We start from the raw sequence: 18035 nt of genomic DNA, 5'->3' as shown, positions 1-18035 counted from the left end.
TTTGGCCGCGCCTAAAACATGTCAAAGCCATGCGGCCCTACGACCATGCCGTTGGCTGCCAAATGAAAGGTTGCAACAATCAACGACTACCCTTCCATCTGAGATGCAGATCTCAGCCGTACAAGTTCGCCACCTAACGCATGGCAACTTCCGGCCCAAGGACAAACATCACGGTTTATGCCAAAACCCTAATTTTGGTCGTGCCTAAAACATGCCAAAGCCATGCGGCCCTACCACCATGTCGCTGGCTGCCAAACGAAGGGTTGCAACAATCAACGGATACCCTTCCATCTGAGATGCAGATCTCAGCCATACAAGTTTGCCACCTAACGCATGGCAACTTCCGGCCCAAGGCCAAACATCACGGTTTATGCCAAAACCCTAATTTTGGCCGCGCCTAAAACATGCCGAAGCCATGCGTCCCTACCACCATGCCGCTGGCTGCCAAACAAAGGGTTGCAACAATCAACGACTACCCTTCCATCTGAGATGCATATCTCAGCCGTACAAACTTGCCACCAAACGACTTGTGGCAACCTTTGGCTACGCCGCCAACTCGTTGTCCACGACACATACTTAGCTATGCCAATTCTTTGGTCACGGCACCAAACCCTAATTAGCCACTCCAAGAGCATGCGCAAGCCATGCTAGCACCGTGACCACGCCACTGGCTACCAACGGAAGGTAACCACAATCAACTGCTAACCTTTCTCTCAAGATACGAAATCTCTGCCGTCGAAAGTCACCACCGAACCGACAAGCCTCTCGATCTTAACTTGCTAAAAAATAGCAGCATCACTACAACAAACAGACGCAATTCTGATATTTTATTTCCGGCATTACAAAAAACGCCGAAAAAGGATACTTATTTGTGACATATTTGTACGTTGCACATATGTAGTGTTAACTAGGTACCAAAATAGCGTGAACATATTACTTGGCAACACTTGTAGTAGCGTTGTAAATAAAATTGTATTAAATAAAAGTTTAAAACAAATATAAATTATTTTCACGACGTTTTTACTTGTAGCGAATATTATCGGAATTTTTTTATAGATAACTAAAATGGGTAAATGGAACACGTCAACTAATTTTTCCTCGCAATCAGCGCCTTTTTTTTTTGTTAGTGGTCAACATATTTCCTTTAATAACCGACCACCCGTGTAAATCAAAGAAAAAAGAAAAAAATAAAATAGAAAGCAACTAACTTCCCACAAGATTTTATTTCCATATATTAGAAAAATATTTGGAGTAACCCTAAAATTTTAGCCTTCTTCTTCCTCCTCTTTTCCTTCTCTTAAACAGATCGATAATAATGATAACTAGCGGCTACCACCGGCCACCAAATCCTGTTTAACCACTCTAGTTTAATATATTCAATACAGACATCACATGGTTGAGATTAATTTCCTCCCCTTGTTTTTTTATTGTGATTTTATAATTCTTATTTTTCATGTGACATTCATGGAGAAATTGGGCGAAACTACATATCCAACAAGGTACGTTATTGATATAGCCGCACAAGTTTTTAAATTTTTTGAAGACGTATGTTTTTCCTCTTTTTTGTTTCTTTTTTTTTGGTTAGGTTAAGAAATCTCTGCTACAGCCTCTGCAAATTTTTGGTTTTTGGTTCAATTGGTATTCCTCCTGGATGTTACATTAGATGTATCAAAATCGTTATTGGTTTGTAAACATGGGCTTTTGATTTTTCATTAACAAGTCTCTACATGGAATTCCTTTTTCCAGTAAACAAGGCAACAAATCCTTCAAGAGATCGAAGAATATGATGAGTCTCCAGTAGTCAACTTCAACTCAAAGAACGAACTTCAGACTTCACTGTTGAGTAAGCCCAATTTAGATCTAAAATGTACAGTGTGTAATTTGATCAAAAACCATGGATTTGTAGAAGTACTTTTGGTTCAATTGTAATGTTTTTTTCCTTGAAGGTTATGTTGTAATTTTATTTCTTCTCAAAGGATTAAGGGTGCACACGGTACGGTTCGGCTCGGTTCTTGCCGAGGCCGAGTACCTGTACCCCCAGAGGTCGGTACTGAACTTTTGGGACCGGTACCGTGTACCTCGGTTCCGGTCCGGGACCGGTACCAGTCGGTACCTTGTTTGGCTTGGATTTTATTGGTCAGGCTTGGGCTGAAACGTCTGGAACCCTAACATCCAAAATTTCCTTGGACCTCAACTTGTTTGGCTTCATATTCTTCTTCTTCATCAGCACTAGCCTCACCATCTCTTAAGTGCTGCCTCATTTTCCATTTCACAATCCAAGATGCCCATGATTCTTGAAGCTGCCTTCTTTATCCTGCTCGCTCAGTTGAGCACTGACATCTTGGTCCTCGATCACTTCTTCCTGTATATCTTAAGGTTTTTAGCAATCTCTTCTTCCTTTTCAGCAGTCAAGCAAGATGGTGGCCTTGGGCGCCACAAAAACTGTGAGACTGAAAAGTTTATACATAGTTAGGTTTCAGGTTTCAGCAATTGAAGAGAATAAACAATAAAGATGTTTCTTACCTCATAGACGTGTGATCCCTTGGGGGGGCTGTACAGCAACTTTCCATTGAAAGACGATGTTGAACCCTTTTTTCATTTCATGAATGGAAGTAACAGCAGCTGCAACATATCTGCACATATGACATAATCCAAGAGGTAATTACATTTCCCATCTAATATATGTACCAAATAGAGGATAAAGGATTATGCCCTAATACCCACTAAAGAAATAATCCACATACTATGGTCGGTTCTTTCGGTCCGGACGGTACGGGACTTATACAGGACCGTGTACCTGTACCTCATCAGCCTCGGTTCCTATTTTATGGACCGGTACTTGTACCCCGTTCCTCGGTTCGGGACAAATATCGGCTCGGTTCCGCCGGTTCCGGAACGGTTCCTCGGTCCAGGTCGGTTCCTGTGCACCCTTACAAAGGATACCAAACAAACGCCGACTACTTTTTTATTAATTATTCACAAAATAAATAAAAAATAATTTAATAATAATGTGGAAAAGAATAGATTATATGGCACGCTAGTTACTTGTGACGTAAAAATTGCGCTAAAAAATCCTCTTGACATAAGTGACGTTTTCAGCGTCGGTTGGATTATTTGCAACACCTCTTTTTATAACGCAATGACCGACAGCCGATAAACGTCACAAAAATATATTTGTGACATTATTTTTTATTGAAAAAACCATGTTTTGTTGTAGTGATGTTACACGTTTTCCACGAAACACTCGAGACATCAAAACATGTCACAAACTAGGGGATGCTCATCAGGATATTGGTCTGGCGGTTTACAGCGTGCGGCGTACACTACGCCCGTTACAAGAAAGTGTCATAAGAGTGAGGCGGTTAGTAAATACAGAAAGTAATGGTGAAATGTTTCCTTCATTATGGAAATATTAATTTCAGGCGTTACCCATTACCGCTTTCTTCCATTTACTCAACCGTTTCCACTTCTTACGAGACAAGAGTACGTTTTGTTGCGATTTGTATAAATAGGTCTCACCTATTTCCACCAAAGGACAAGTTTTGGTCAGGAGAATACAATACTCAGAAATCACTTGTTAGCTTTCCCATCTGTTAGCTTTCCACTTTCTGATACAATTCGTCAAACAACTACTCTTCCGAATCAACTATTCTGATCTCAACACTCTCCTCGTCTCAGTCTTCGCTTCCCTCCCTAGACCAACCCTTCTCCTTCACTTTGTGACCGAAACAAGTCTGGAACGACCATTTCTTTGTTTAGGACGGATTTGTACAGATTGATCTCTCGAATCAAAGTACTCCCTTGCAGTACATTGTTTAGGGTTTAGACTCGTTTCTCACCCACACACTCGAAATTATCAAAATCAGCAGAAACTGTTTTCACCCTCAAACACCAGGAAACTAAAAAAATTAAACATATCTTTTACATATTTTGACTTAATCTTCACGTGCACACACGATCACTGCACGATTACCTCGGTCTCTTTAATATACGTCTCATATATTTCAATAGCTACACGAGAGGGAGCATATTAAGACTATTAGTCTCACATTATATGGGTTATCTAAAATCCTGCGGTTTATAACCTTTAGGGCCACTCCACGGATTGCTAATTTATTTTGAGTTGGATGCCCATATTCCTACCAAGTGGTGCTGTATTTTCCATGTAAGTCGGAATTTTTTTTGGTCGCGCAGTACGCCAACAACACTTGAACGCGCGTCTTGGTAACCATTGGATTGCTTAGATGTGATGTCATCAAAGTTTTAACCAAACCATAGTTAGTTCAGAATCTTTCCAGATTTCATACGGATTTTTCTAGATATTTTTTCCTTGTTATACCTGTTGTGTCCATGTGCATGAACAAGTCTGTCAAGAAGAGTCAACATACATTCATTTTTATGAATTTCAAGGCCCAAGACTAGTTTTTGGGCTGCAAATGTTAGAATACAAATTTGTACGTATAAATTCAAAAAATGTCGTGAGGACCTGCGAACTGAGAAGATTGAAATACTACTAACGTCTTAAGCCGATTCCACAAATCTGTTTAGCAGCTGGGGCATCCCAATTAACAGTCCGTTTCTTCATTTCATCAAAATCTTTCACACATGTTTCTAATTTCAACTCCATAACCCGTTTCCTAAGCTCTCCCAGCTTCTCTCCTGCGAATCGATCAAAATTATTCTCCCAGCCGGATTCCCACTCACCATGAGCATCACAGAACTGAACTGTTCCGTTTTCCCCGTCAATCCTGCTCCAACCTGGTAGAATCGTCATCATATCATCCGCGCATGGACCAGCACAAACAGGTGTACATGGTCTACAATATGCCCCGCTGAGTGGACCAGGACTCGACATTGATGCAACAGGGAGACCGTGTGGAAACCCGAACCTGCGGGCACTTACTATGCAAAAAGGAAGACGATTTTCCAAGAACTTCACACCTTGAGTAGTGAGTTGAGCTTTGAAAGAAGCCTCCGAGTTGAGTTGACGAAACCCTGCTGCATCTAGTTGTGGTATCAAAGAGAGCCGAGATAGTGCGATTTGTGAAGTGTAGAGATGGCCGATTCCGAGTCTGTCGTTGCATCCATTATACCTTGAACCTGCTGGGACTAGGTAATGATTTTGCAAGAAGTTATCTGGGGAAAGTGGGGCGTTCCAGTAACCATCTACTCGGGTTCGGACGATCCAGTCGTAGGTAAAGTTATTCTGTATTTGGAAGGCGTTAATCAATGTCAGACAACCTTCTACAAGGCTGAAGTATTGAAGCAAACCCTGTATGCCGTTTGGAGAACCGTATGCAGTGAGTACACGCCGTTGAAACTCAGTCTCGTTTAACTTAGTTGGTTGGAAAATACGAATCGAGGCGATTCTTGGAGCAACGTCTTTCAAAATTGAAAACTTGAACGAGTCTTTATCTAATGGAGCATTTAAGAAAAGATCTGCATTTGGGTAAACGTTCAATATATTCTCTGCTATTGACGGTCCAGTGAGTTCGAATTTTCTTGCTCCACCTACTAAACACACAGCAATTCTTGACCGTAATAGTAGCTCTTTCTTTTTGTTATCTTCATTTCTCAACGGAGTCGAATCCGACACCGATTTACTAGTACTATCGGAAGAATTTAATACGGATGATGGAAGAGGAGGTAATGTATATGATGATGAGAAGTTGGAAAGAAAGTTTCTGAGAGGGTTAAAAGTCGAAAAGATATTATTGTCATTTGAAGAAAGGGATAAAAATAGTAAGAATGAAAAACAAGGGAAGATTAATAAAACAAGACGGAAATTTAGATATGGAGCTGCTGATGATCTTGTTAACTGCATTGTGATTTCCTTCATATCTTGTTTTTCTTGATTCTTCTCTGTTTGGGCTGGGTTAGGAGGACTGATGTTGGTTTTAGGGTCTGGTAACAGGGAAGACAAATACTCCTCTGTGTGGAAGGATTAATTTAATGAGATTAATTAATTTCAACGATTTTATTTTATATATATATAATTTAATGCGTTTAATTAATTTTAAAGATTTTCAATGATTTTATTTTTATATATAACTTAATGAGTTTAATGCAGGATACGATGAGGAGGAAGACATTAATTATCCTTTTTTTTAATGGAAGAGGAAGAAGATAATTCATTTAATGTTGATTAGATTTAGTTTCAGTATTCAGAAGCTTAATATGTACGTAGTTAATAATTCATTTAATCTCACGTGTTTTTCAGTAGGTCGAAATATATAATTGCGTCTCATGCTAGACATTGTCCTCGTTTTATGGAAGAGGAAGATATCATCAATCTGGTAAGTTTATTTTGTTATTTTTCTTTCGTTCTGATGGAATCAACTTGGGGACAAAACTTCTCCCGTTGCTTTCTCTCTTGTGCATAAAATATTTATCTTCTCAATGGGTTGTTGTATTCATCACACTGTACGCAATCAGCTGTTTTGTAACATCTGATCTGCGAATAGAATTTTGGCAATGTAGATGAATTTTGATGTTTGAATTCGGACGATGTAGCGGTTAGGAATTTTGGGTTGTAACGAAGTCAAGCTGCTACGATTTCACCCTAATAACAGATGAAAGTCGTTAGGAATATTTTCGTAACAAGATGGCTGTAACAGACGCGATCCAATACTATGTGACATATTAACAACAAGCCAAAGCCGTTACTACATGTCAGGTTGAAACAAACTGTAGTTGTTACAAAAAAAATTCTAACTGCGAAAACTTTACTGCCAGTCAATATTGACCAGGTCAAAATTAGTCAATACCGACCACTTTTGACCAGGACAATATGACTGACAGTTCATTTTATGCCATAAATAAGCTAGAATTCTAAATACCATGCATGCACCTTCCAATCCATTCATCATCCACATTAACAATAATTTCTTCGATAAATTCATATCAAAAAAGTTTTGAAATTTTTCTAAGTACCAATTCTTTTTTTTTTTTTGCTAAGTATCAAATTTCTAAGGGAATACATAGAAAATTACTAACTACCTACATAGAACTTACAAAACCTGATGCTGCTATCCAGTACCACTAGGTAATCTAGCAGATATACTAGTTGATGTCAACCCCACTGCAGTTCACTTCCAGAAATAACACCACCAATTTAGATTGCTCCAGGAAATAAGCAAGCTAAGGTACTGATAATGTCTTTGCGAGAGCATGTCATAGTAACAAAATTTAACACAATGATAAGAGGAACCTCTGAATTCTTTATTTCCATCCCACAATTTGAAGCATTTCCTGTATTTAAAGTTCATCTACGATTAACCCAACTATTTTACTAGAGCATCAACAAAATATTTAAATCTACCATAAGAGAAGATGAGAACTATGACTAATTAACCTTGCTCTACATTGTCGGGCAAGCCAAAATCGATTGCTTTTAAGGGCAAAGTGTCATCTTCTGTACTAAACAGAAAATTCGGCAAGCACGAGTATAGTGAAAATCAAAATAAGGATAAATAATATAGTTAGATGATCCAATCAAAAAGTAAGAACAATAAATAACATTGGTCTACTATAACTTAACATGTGTTGGACATATATTTATGGTATTGGCATGCCACTTCCCTTTCATTCACTATATTATATTAAGAAAATGACTCACATAAAAAAGAATATCCTGATCAATACATATTGATTTTCCTTTCGATTCACGAAAGAAGTTCATGAATGTACTTTATTTAAACAATTGTAAAAGAATGTTTCCTAGGATGAAATATTCATCAAAATCTATACACATAATCGTAACAGTATATACAAGATTATGTGGACGTCATATAATACGAAGTTTAATAATAAACGTTATACTTCGTATCCTAATTACTTAATACTATGACCAACTAATTTGATCATATCTCTATACTAGAGTAGTATATACAATATATACAATATGTACAGCTTCGCAATATAGGAAGACTTGAAAGATACGTTAGGAATTGAAATAGTTCAAGTCAATATTACTAACCTCAAGAGAAAGGATGATGTTGTCGTTGTATTCGTTGCTTATTCACTTTCTTCAGGTCTTCCGAGTAATATTTGTATGTCTCATCATTCCTAAACTTTCTAATCTAACCTAAACAAAGTTGACTCTAGCATATAATCAAGTGACTGTTAAATGAGATTTTGGCACTAAAATGTGACAACCAAACTTGACATACCAACGCTTGTTGGGTTCAACCGAGATATGCTCTAACACAGCCGTAAATCCTAATAGACCCATGGAAAATATCTATCTCCGATATTCTTTCTACTAGAAACAAAGGAACAACACCAAAATTTGCCTCTTTCACTCGATTTCCATCTTCTCCACCGAAATCGAAATCTCTGTTCGTCTTCATCAATTTCCTACCATAAACTTCGAATAATATTTACTTAATTTCGATTTTAATGTTTAGAGTTTTGATTTAATTGAACGTTCGATCATCATCATTTAACATGTAACCCTAAATTCGAAATTGGGTGAATTGATTGAATCACTTTAGAATTGGGTGAAGTTCTCAACAAATACATCCTGATTAGTTGGGGTGAATTGGGTTAATAATCTTCTCTACAAGTAAATTTTGCAACATTAACTGTTTGTACTTATGGAAATGCCTAATCAAAAAACCTAAAAACACCATAATCTTTCTTTTCTAGGGGCAATGTAATCACCATCATCATTTCTCAACAGGATAATTTTCAAAATACCTTATGATACTAAAAGTAAAAATTAAGTTTGAGTAGGTGAAAATACCTAACGATGGATACCGATTTGAATTTCCAGATTTCCATATCCAATCCAAATGACATACTTAGATATCAAGTAGATTAAGCAATCTGATAAACAACTCCAATAGATTGAATGTTATCAAATCCCAGATACCCAATTCGAACAATTTTCGCATTCAAACATCCAGACCACAAATTCAAGATAGGAATTCACTAATCCATTATATCAAATTTCATAAAAACCTAAACTATAATTTAACAAAAAACAGTTGAAAGTTAAGCATTGAGCATTTAGGAAATACTTTCATGAGATGCTGGCTTGGTCGTACCTTAAGAGAAAGACACTTAGCAAAGACATAAAAAACCTTATCTAAATAAATCCCTTATCAATTCAAATGTTAGGTTTAACAGTACGTGAGCTTTGCTTGCAGCTGCAGGCGATAACATTACTGCTGCGGTGTAGTAAATCATAGATTAGGGATATATCTTGGTTACTAATGATGTATCGGGTACAGTTTAGTAGTGTTTATGCAAATAAATTTAGTTGGTAGCTTAATGTAAAGGGGAATTACATAATCTTTCATTGTTGCTAGATAGGAGGGTACAATTCTCACAAAGGTTGTTATGTACATGTGTACTACGACACTCTTGGATCTTCATCCCTGATGTACTAAGTGATTCCTTCTAGCTTGGAAATTTTCAGCATATAAGCATTTGTTTAGTAGTCTCTTAATCCCGTGTTCATGTTGTGGACAATAATTTCCTCACACAATTGGTAATTCTTACTACATGATTTTATAACTATAATAGAAGCAAATCTACTTATGGAAGCTTCAATAGAAGGAGAACATTATTGCAGGGAGGTAATATTTTAACAAATCTTAAAAGTTATATTATTATTAATAATGGCATAGTGCATCAATGTCAATGATTATAAGTTGCGTACTTCTCTGTTTCAGAATGTTTCTATCTCCAGAAAGTGATCCTCTCAAAGCTTGCCAACTGCATTGTCTTTTCGTTGTAAATCGTGATGTAACTTATCGTAGGTTCCGTTCAACAGAAAAACAGATACACTATGCCGGTTATGCTCATGGTGGAAGTTAACTTCAGTAAATATTTTGGTGTTTGTTGTTCTTCAGTTTTACTTTCGATTATAATACAAGTGAGGAAATGTCACCTCGGTTCATTTTCGGTCTTTTTTGATTTGAAAAGAATTTGGTGTACTTTAGACTTAAATATGCAAAAAGTTCCATGGTTGTTGTGCTGAAATTTAACATTTAGTATGATATCCATTTTGTTTAGATCTATAATACTGTTCCGCTCAATGTATCTATGAGTCAATGGAGAACATACTTAAGGTTTATATATCTACTCAGATGGAGAAAAGGCCATCTTTGATTAACCACACTGACATGCAATTTATGCTTCAGAACGATGGTTTATGAGAAAATTGAATATTAATTCGTTTTATTTTCGATATAAAGTTGTGCACACTAACTAGAGCTCCGGGCACTAATCACATTAGATTATATTATTTTTCTAAAATTTATTAGTTTTACTGTTTTTTCATAGTAGTAAATTTCGGTGCATCGAGTCATATATTTGGGACCGTGGAAAATGCATATGAAAATAAAGATTGTTTGATGACGTGCAAAACACGTGCACTCTACTTGTGTAATAGAAATTTTGGATCAAAAATGTTGTAGCTGGCTTGAACTGATAGTTTTCATGATTAAACAAATGACGAAGACAATACTAGAGTTGTATTATTGTCAAAATCAGTAACGAAGATTATTCAACAGTTGAGGTCTAGATCTTTTGTGTCACATGACAATCTTTTGGCCATGAGGCATATCTTGGATAACATACAATTTTGGACAACTAGCTTTTGGTTATTACGAAAATTTGGCTGATGTTTTGAGTCTAAAGATTTACTAGGAAAAAGCTACACATCAATGTATATTTATCATCTGTTTATTATGTATTTTCTTTGTCAAAACTACCATTAAACCTATTCCTCATATTTTCTTCATCATGAAACCCTCGGGCGGAAAACTTCATGCGTGCCCCAATTTATATGAGAAAATCTCTCCCAAACTCATAATTAAGAAAATTAAGTTTCTTCATTTTTTTTCCTTCTTCTTCTTCTTTAAGCGCTGAACTTCTTCTTCAATTATTTTTATTCTTCGTCACAACTGTGATTTCCGATGAATCGTATTGGTAGACAATATAATCACATGAAGATTGGAAACAATAGATGAATGAAATCGAAAGTTAGGGTTTGAGGTGATATTCTAAGATTAATCGGGATCTTGCTGTTGTTATTTCCGAGAGATGTATGAATGGGTTTTGTTTGAATTAGGTGTTATGAATGAAAAGATGGATTTGAGATGTGTTCTGATATGGGGATAGGGTTTGAATTTGTTCCAATCAAGTAGAACAATAAGAAAAGTTGGTGTGAGGTTTAGAAAATGTACTAAATAATAATGAAGCTCATTTGAGCTGGGATGACGAACAGATAGAGTTTGGTATTGTTGTAATGATGATTTGAGAAGGAATGATACAAATTTGGTATTTGTGGTTGTGAATATGATTATGAAATCAATGATAAATTGGAGAAAGGTAATGGTCCTAGTGGGTGTATGGATGTAAATTTGGTGTCCTGAATTTGGGAAGATGGATGTTGTTATGTCCAAGAGGAGTTCAAGGAGAAGGAAACGAAGAAGAATAAAGAAGAAGAAGAAGAAGATGATGCTGTTATGATTGCATAACCTATCGAGCAGTCCATAAAACGTCATTCGAATAAATGAATGCATAACATATTATCCGAAATCTTCTTTATTAGCAGTGAAATTGAAAATAGTTGCATAATCTTTTATGCATCGACAAAATGGATGCATAACCTGATATGCATCCGTAAATATGGTTTCACACTGCATTATGCATCAATTTTTACTGTACGCACTAAAATCAACCAAAACAATAGTTACATAACTTGTTATAGATGCATAACTTGTTGTGCAGTCGATAAAATGGTTGCATAATTCATTATGCGTCTGTTGTTTTTTTTGTTGGAATCAAGCATATATAGCACTAGTGGCTGCATAACCAAAATAATAGATGCATGAACAAAAATATTGTTTAATAACAAGTTATGCATCTTTTGTGGTGTATCATATTGTGTTATGCATCTTTTTTGGAGGCTGCATAACGAACATGTAGTCAGTTTTCGAAAATTTTGCCTAAAATGATGATCACCTCCGACTTTTTCGTGAAAAACAAAAATTTGATATTGTTGTTTCTACTCGTTGAGTAGATCTCTTTAAAAGATTTCAAACGAGATAAAATTCGTCAAATTCCAAGGGGCGGATTTTTAGACGTGTTATATTCTAGTTTGCTTGCCAACTATACCCTGAAAATTAGGATTCATAACGAGTTATGCTGACATTTTTCATAATTTCAGACAATTATGGGTGTCACTCTAACCCAAAAATGTTTTGGGCCTGACAATAAATATTTTCTTTTTTGGGTCTTAGCCTAGTTCCCCCCTTTGCTTTTGGAATGGCCGTGGAAGAACGATTTTTTTGGGACTAGACTTTTTTTTGGGGACAATTGTTTTATAAGTCCATCTACTCTATATTTATAAGGGATGTCCTAAAGTGTAGACATTACTAATTTTCCCTTAACCCTAATTAAGATTACAACTAAACTAATAACTACCAAAATATAAATTTAACCTAATCTAATCTATTAACAAAAAAAATAAAAATCAGACCCTTTACCCTAGCTGCACAAAACAGGTTTTGGGAATTTTTTTTTTTCTTCTCTTCTTCTTCTTCTTCCTTTCAACATCGTCTTCATTGATTAATCGTCGATTCATAAAAATTTCATCGTCGATTAATCAATCAAATATAAGAATGGTTCGTCGAAAGAATTCCCCAAGACTCTCAGGAGAAGGTCCCCCATTAGGACATCTAGCAAATATCTCAAGTGAATTTCATATTAATAAAAAAGTTGACTTGGAAGGAAAATCAATAATCGGGTACCAAAGACGCAATATGAACCCTGATTCTGCCATGGCAAAAATCCGCAGATAAACACATTACTTTTAATTTGATTTTGATTCGTTAAATTGAATAGAAATCATCATAATAAGGTTTAAATGGAATTTACAATAAGTTGTTCGGTTAGGACGGTTTCAAAAAAACCCTAATTTTCTAACCGAACTTCCTGAAAGGAAGAACACGAAAAAACAGTTCGGTTCCTCAAAATTTAACATTAGGTAACCGAACTGCAATCTCGATAAGAACAGATCGATTGCTAGGATTAGAGAGTAGGTTCTTGCAGGTATTTTGGTTCTAGATATTTCATTCGACGAAACTGCAATCTCGATAAGAGATGCAACATTACACCACAAAATTGAACTAGTAATGTGTTTTTCTCATAACATGCAATTTTGGTCATTAGGAAAATTTGGATGATGTTTTGTGTCAAAAGCTTTTTTCTTTTTTTTTTTTTTTTTAAAAGGAAGGATATATTAGAGAAAAAAAAAAAAAAAAAATTACAGAAAATGTACAGAAGTGCATAACACCAAGACTATGAATAGAAAAAGAAACAACATGATCATAATATCCTCCCAATGTTGAAGAACTTGGTTCATTGAAAAGTTCTTGAAAATATATGTCGAACTACTCCAAAGGCATATGTCCATCTTAACCTCATATTCCAATTCAGCTTTTGATTTTGTTCTACCTCCGTGAACTCTTTTGTTACGCTCATTCCAAAGTTGCCAACAAATAGCATAAGGCATTAACTGCAATACCAGTTTAACCCTGTCCAAACCTCTGTCAATTCTCCATCTTTGCATCAAAGTTTTAAAGCTATATGGCATTACCAAATCCACCTGAACTGCAAAGATAAAGTACTCCCGGAGATGATTATCCCAGCTGCAATGAATAAACAAGTGTTCCAAAGTCTCCACTTTTGTATTACATAAAATACATAAGTTAGATTGGATGTCAACCCTCCTGTGTTGCAGCATGCTTCTTGTTGGTAGCGAATCGTGCAGAGAAGACTAAAATATGAAATTAACTTTGGGTGGTACAAATTTGCAAGATACAATCTTATACCCATCCCAATCTGGTTCATAAGATAAATTCCTATAGATAGATTTAGCTGAGAAATCGCCATCGAGGGTATCAGCTTCATCCTGAATTAGAGCTGTATTACGAATATTAAATCTTAGCTCCAACAAATCTATCCTCTCTGTCGGTCCCAACTCTCTTGAAAACTGAAATCTCCATCCTTCTTCAAAAATCATTGCTACTGTATCAATTTTTTCTTGCTAAGCTTGTAGAGTCTAGGATACTTATTTTTGAAAATATTACATCCACTCCATCTGTCATGCCAAAAACATATTGAATTTCCTCCTTTTAGTTGTATGGACACAGCCTCATAAAAAGCATCTTTGTTTTTTAAGATATCAAACCACAAGCTCTTACCAATCGAATCATTAAATTGTAAAGGCAGCATACAGTTCTCCTCACCTTTTTTTTCTTCACAGACTATTCTTCTCCACAACGCCGTTCTTTCTTTGCAGTATCTCACATGCCACCAAGCTAACAAATCCTTGTTAACCATTCTAAGCCACCTAATGCCCAAACCTCCCTTTTTCTTAGTTTTGCAAACACCTATTCATGAAACCCAACTCATCTTCCTCCTATCATCATCTTCTCCCCACAAGAACTTCCTCGTAATTGTGTTCAACCTCTTTTCTACAGAAGCAGGCATAACATGCAATGACATAAAGTAAACTGCCAAGCTTTCAAGAGAAATCCTAATCAGTACAATCCTTCCAGCTTTGTTCAAGTATTTACGTTTCCAGGGTGTTAACTTCTTTTGCATGCGCTGAATAATAATCTCCTAAATTAACGTGCTTCTTCGACTAGCTCTGTTGTTAACTAACAGATTAAAGAATACATAACTTGTTATGCAATCAATGTTGGATCTGCATAAGATGTTATGCAGTTAACTAAACAGATTAAAGAAGAAACACAGTTTAACGTGGTTCGGCGATAGCTACGTCCATGGGAGAAGAATGATTAGGGTTTCTTATATCAATGGAGGTTTTACAAGACGTGTATATATATATCCTATACATGCCACATATTCGTATAGATAGCAACATATCTAGAGAATATTTTCTTGCAGTGTAAGCCAATCATAAATAGAGAAACCAAATATTCTCCTTTGTTCCAACACTCCCCCTCAAGTTGGTGCGAAGATATCAATGGAGCCCAACTTGGATAGAATTCCATTGAATTGCTTGACAGCTAAACCCTTAGTAAAAACATCTGCCAGTTGTTGATGACTACGAACGAAGGGAGTGCATATTACTTTGGCCAATACCTTCTCTCTAACAAAATGACAATCCACTTCTATGTGCTTTGTACGCTCATGAAAGGTGGGATTTGATGCGATTTGTATCGCTGCTTGATTGTCACAGAACATCTTAGCTGGCTGAGGTGACAGAAAACCCAAATCTTTAAGTAATGCTCGCAGCCAAACAATCTCACATGTTGTTGAAGCCATGGCTCTGTATTCTGCTTCAGCACTTGATCGAGAAACAACATTTTGTTTCTTGCTTCTCCATGTAACCATATTACCACCAAAGAATATGCAATACCCTGTTGTTGATTTAGGATCAACTGGACGTCCCGCATAATCAACATCTGAATATGCTGTTATACAATAGCTAGAAATTGAATAGGCTTCATTCTTTGTCATCAAAACTCCTCTTCCTGGTGATCCTTTCAAATACTGTAGAATCCTAGTTACTGCATTCAAATGTTTAACACGAGGTGTATGCATATAACGACCGACTAAGCTTACTGCATGTGCTATGTCAGGTCTGGTAACAGTGAGATAAATTAACTTGCCTACTAAGCTTTGATAAGACCCAATGTCACTTAACACATCACCATCATTATCAAGTTTGTTGCCATTTTCTGTAGGAGTATCACAAGGATTTACTCCCATTTTTCCTGTAGCCTTCAGCAGGTCCAACACATATTTTCTTTGATTCAGAAAAATACCCTTCTTTGACTAAGCAACTTCTAATCCCAGGAAATACTTCAGTATTCCTAAATCCTTGATGTTAAATCTGGAGTGAAGCATTGCTTTAAGATTTCTAATTTCTTGTTGATTGTCTCCTGTAATCACAAGGTCATCAACATACACTAGAACTATAGTTGTACCAAGATTACTTCTTTTAATAAACAAGGAGGAATCGGCATAGCTGCTTTTGAACTTATTCTGGATGAGTACTGAACTTAGCTTTGCATACCATGCACGTGGTGATTGCTTTAAACCATATATTGCCTTCTTAAGCTTGCAAATCATATTGCTCTCTCCTTCTCGAGGGTGTCCAGGTGGTATACTCATATACACCTCTTCTTCTAGATCACCTTGTAAGAATGCATTCTTCGCATCCATTTGAAACAACTTCCAATCTTTATTAACTGCAAGAGACATAAGAACACGAAACATATTCATCTTTGTAACTGGTGCAAAGGTTTCTGTGTAGTTTTCTCCATATCTCTGAGTAAAACCTCTTGCCACTAATTTTGCCTTATAACGCTCAACAGTTCCATCACTTCTGTATTTAATTTTGTACACCCATCTACATCCAACAGTCTTCTTCCCGGGAGGCAACTTGACAATACTGTATGTATTATTTACATCTAAGGCACGTAACTCATTCTCCATTGGTGCCCTCCATTTTGGATTAGACTTTGCTTCATTGTAGTTTTTAGGTTCTTGATGACTGGATATAGCACTTAGAAATGCAGAGTGTGAAGAACCTACATGATTATAAGTTAAATGTGCTTGTATAAGATACGCAGCGGAATGATATGTAAAGAAATCTTTGTATTTCTCTGGAGCCTTCTTCTCACGACTTGAGGTTCTGACAATAGGTACCACTGGTTGATGATCTCGTGGAACCATAACCTCAGTTTTTGTAACTTGATGCGGCACATCTTGTAGTCCTGTATTATCATCAGTAACACTAACATTATTGTCTGAAGCTTTTTCATGAACTGCTTCATTATGCACATCCAACACTGCATTAGGTACGTCCACCAACTCTACCCCATCACCATTATCTCTGTGGGAATCTGTTGCAGTAGGTATCTCATTAATAACTGGAAGTGGTGCCAAATCTGTATAACACTCCCCATGAGACCGACTGCCAGAATCACACTGAAAATAAGCCACTGTTTCATCAAACACAACATCACGATAAATCTGGAGCTTTCTAGTGGGTGGATGATAAAAAATATATCCTTTCTTTGTAGATGAGTAACCAAAGAACACACACTTAGTTGCCCGTGAATCCAGTTTATCACGATGCTTAGCCTGTAAATGTACATAACAAACACAACCGAAAAATCTGAGATGAGAAATGCCAGAATGATGATGTTTTAAAACCTCTAATGGAGATTTGAACTCAAGCACACGACTAGGAAGACGATTGATCAAGTAAGTGGCCGTCGGAGAACCATGAGACCAGAATTTCTTTGGAACATGCATCTGAATCATAAGAGCACGGGTTGTTTCTAGAATATGACGAAGTTTCCTTTCAGCAACACCATTTTGCTGTGAAGTACCAACACAGCTAGTTTGATGGATAATACCATGACTACGCAAATAACCTGGAAGAGGGCCTTTGACAAACTCAGTGCCATTATCTGATCTAAAATTTTAACCTGTGCATCAAATTGGTTGCGTATCATACAATGAAAATCCGCAAATACAGATGAAACTTCAGTTTTGGATTTGAGTAAATAGATCCATGTAGCACGTGACCAATCATCTATAAAGATAACAAATATTTATACCCATCATAAGCATCAATTGGAGCAGGACCCCATAAATCAGAATGAATTAATTCAAAAGGCATTGTAGCTCGAGTCACAAGTTAGGAAATGGAAAACGAGATTGTTTAGAAAACTGGCAAACATCACAGACTTGAGACTGAACAGAAAATGTGGGAAAAATCCTAGACAAAACACGACTGGAAGGATGTCCAAGTCTTTGATGAAAGAAACTGCGGAGTTGATCTTTGAGTGAGACATGCCATGTCACTAGAGCGTAACAGGTACAATCCATGAGAAAAGATGCCTCTACCAATCGTCTTCTTCGTCTTTCGATCCTGAAAGATGACCGAGGTAGGGGTAAATGTAACATCACAATTCAGAGAATTAGTGATTTGACCAACAGATAACAACTGAGTAGGAAACGAGGGAACAACA

General features: G+C 36.5%; 1 protein-coding gene and 1 long non-coding RNA gene across 2 annotated transcripts; one reads left to right on the top strand and one right to left on the bottom strand.

Annotated features, from left to right (window-relative positions):
• Positions 1 to 1220: 1220 nt before the first annotated feature.
• Positions 1221 to 1945, top strand: LOC113361833. The gene is made up of 2 exons (XR_003365352.1): positions 1221 to 1499; positions 1747 to 1945. It is a non-coding gene; the product is annotated as an uncharacterized LOC113361833 (long non-coding RNA).
• Positions 1946 to 4437: 2492 nt separating this feature from the next.
• On the bottom strand, positions 4438 to 5858 carry LOC113361832. The gene has a single exon (XM_026604933.1). It carries the CDS (start codon positions 5837 to 5839, stop codon positions 4514 to 4516), a length of 1326 nt encoding a protein of 441 aa, XP_026460718.1. The 5' UTR covers positions 5840 to 5858; the 3' UTR covers positions 4438 to 4513.
• Between the last annotated feature and the right edge of the window lie 12177 nt (positions 5859 to 18035).

The sequence above is a fragment of the Papaver somniferum genome, chromosome 3 (assembly GCF_003573695.1).
Source record: "Papaver somniferum cultivar HN1 chromosome 3, ASM357369v1, whole genome shotgun sequence".
Taxonomy (NCBI): Eukaryota; Viridiplantae; Streptophyta; class Magnoliopsida; order Ranunculales; family Papaveraceae; genus Papaver; species Papaver somniferum.
Note: the sequence above shows the minus strand (reverse complement) of the source record. Positions and strands in the feature narration are given on the sequence as shown.

Bases quoted from the DNA above. Each gene is read 5' to 3' on its own strand.
- LOC113361832 (XM_026604933.1), bottom strand. From the start codon at position 5,839: ATGAAGGAAATCACAATGCAGTTAACAAGATCATCAGCAGCTCCATAT.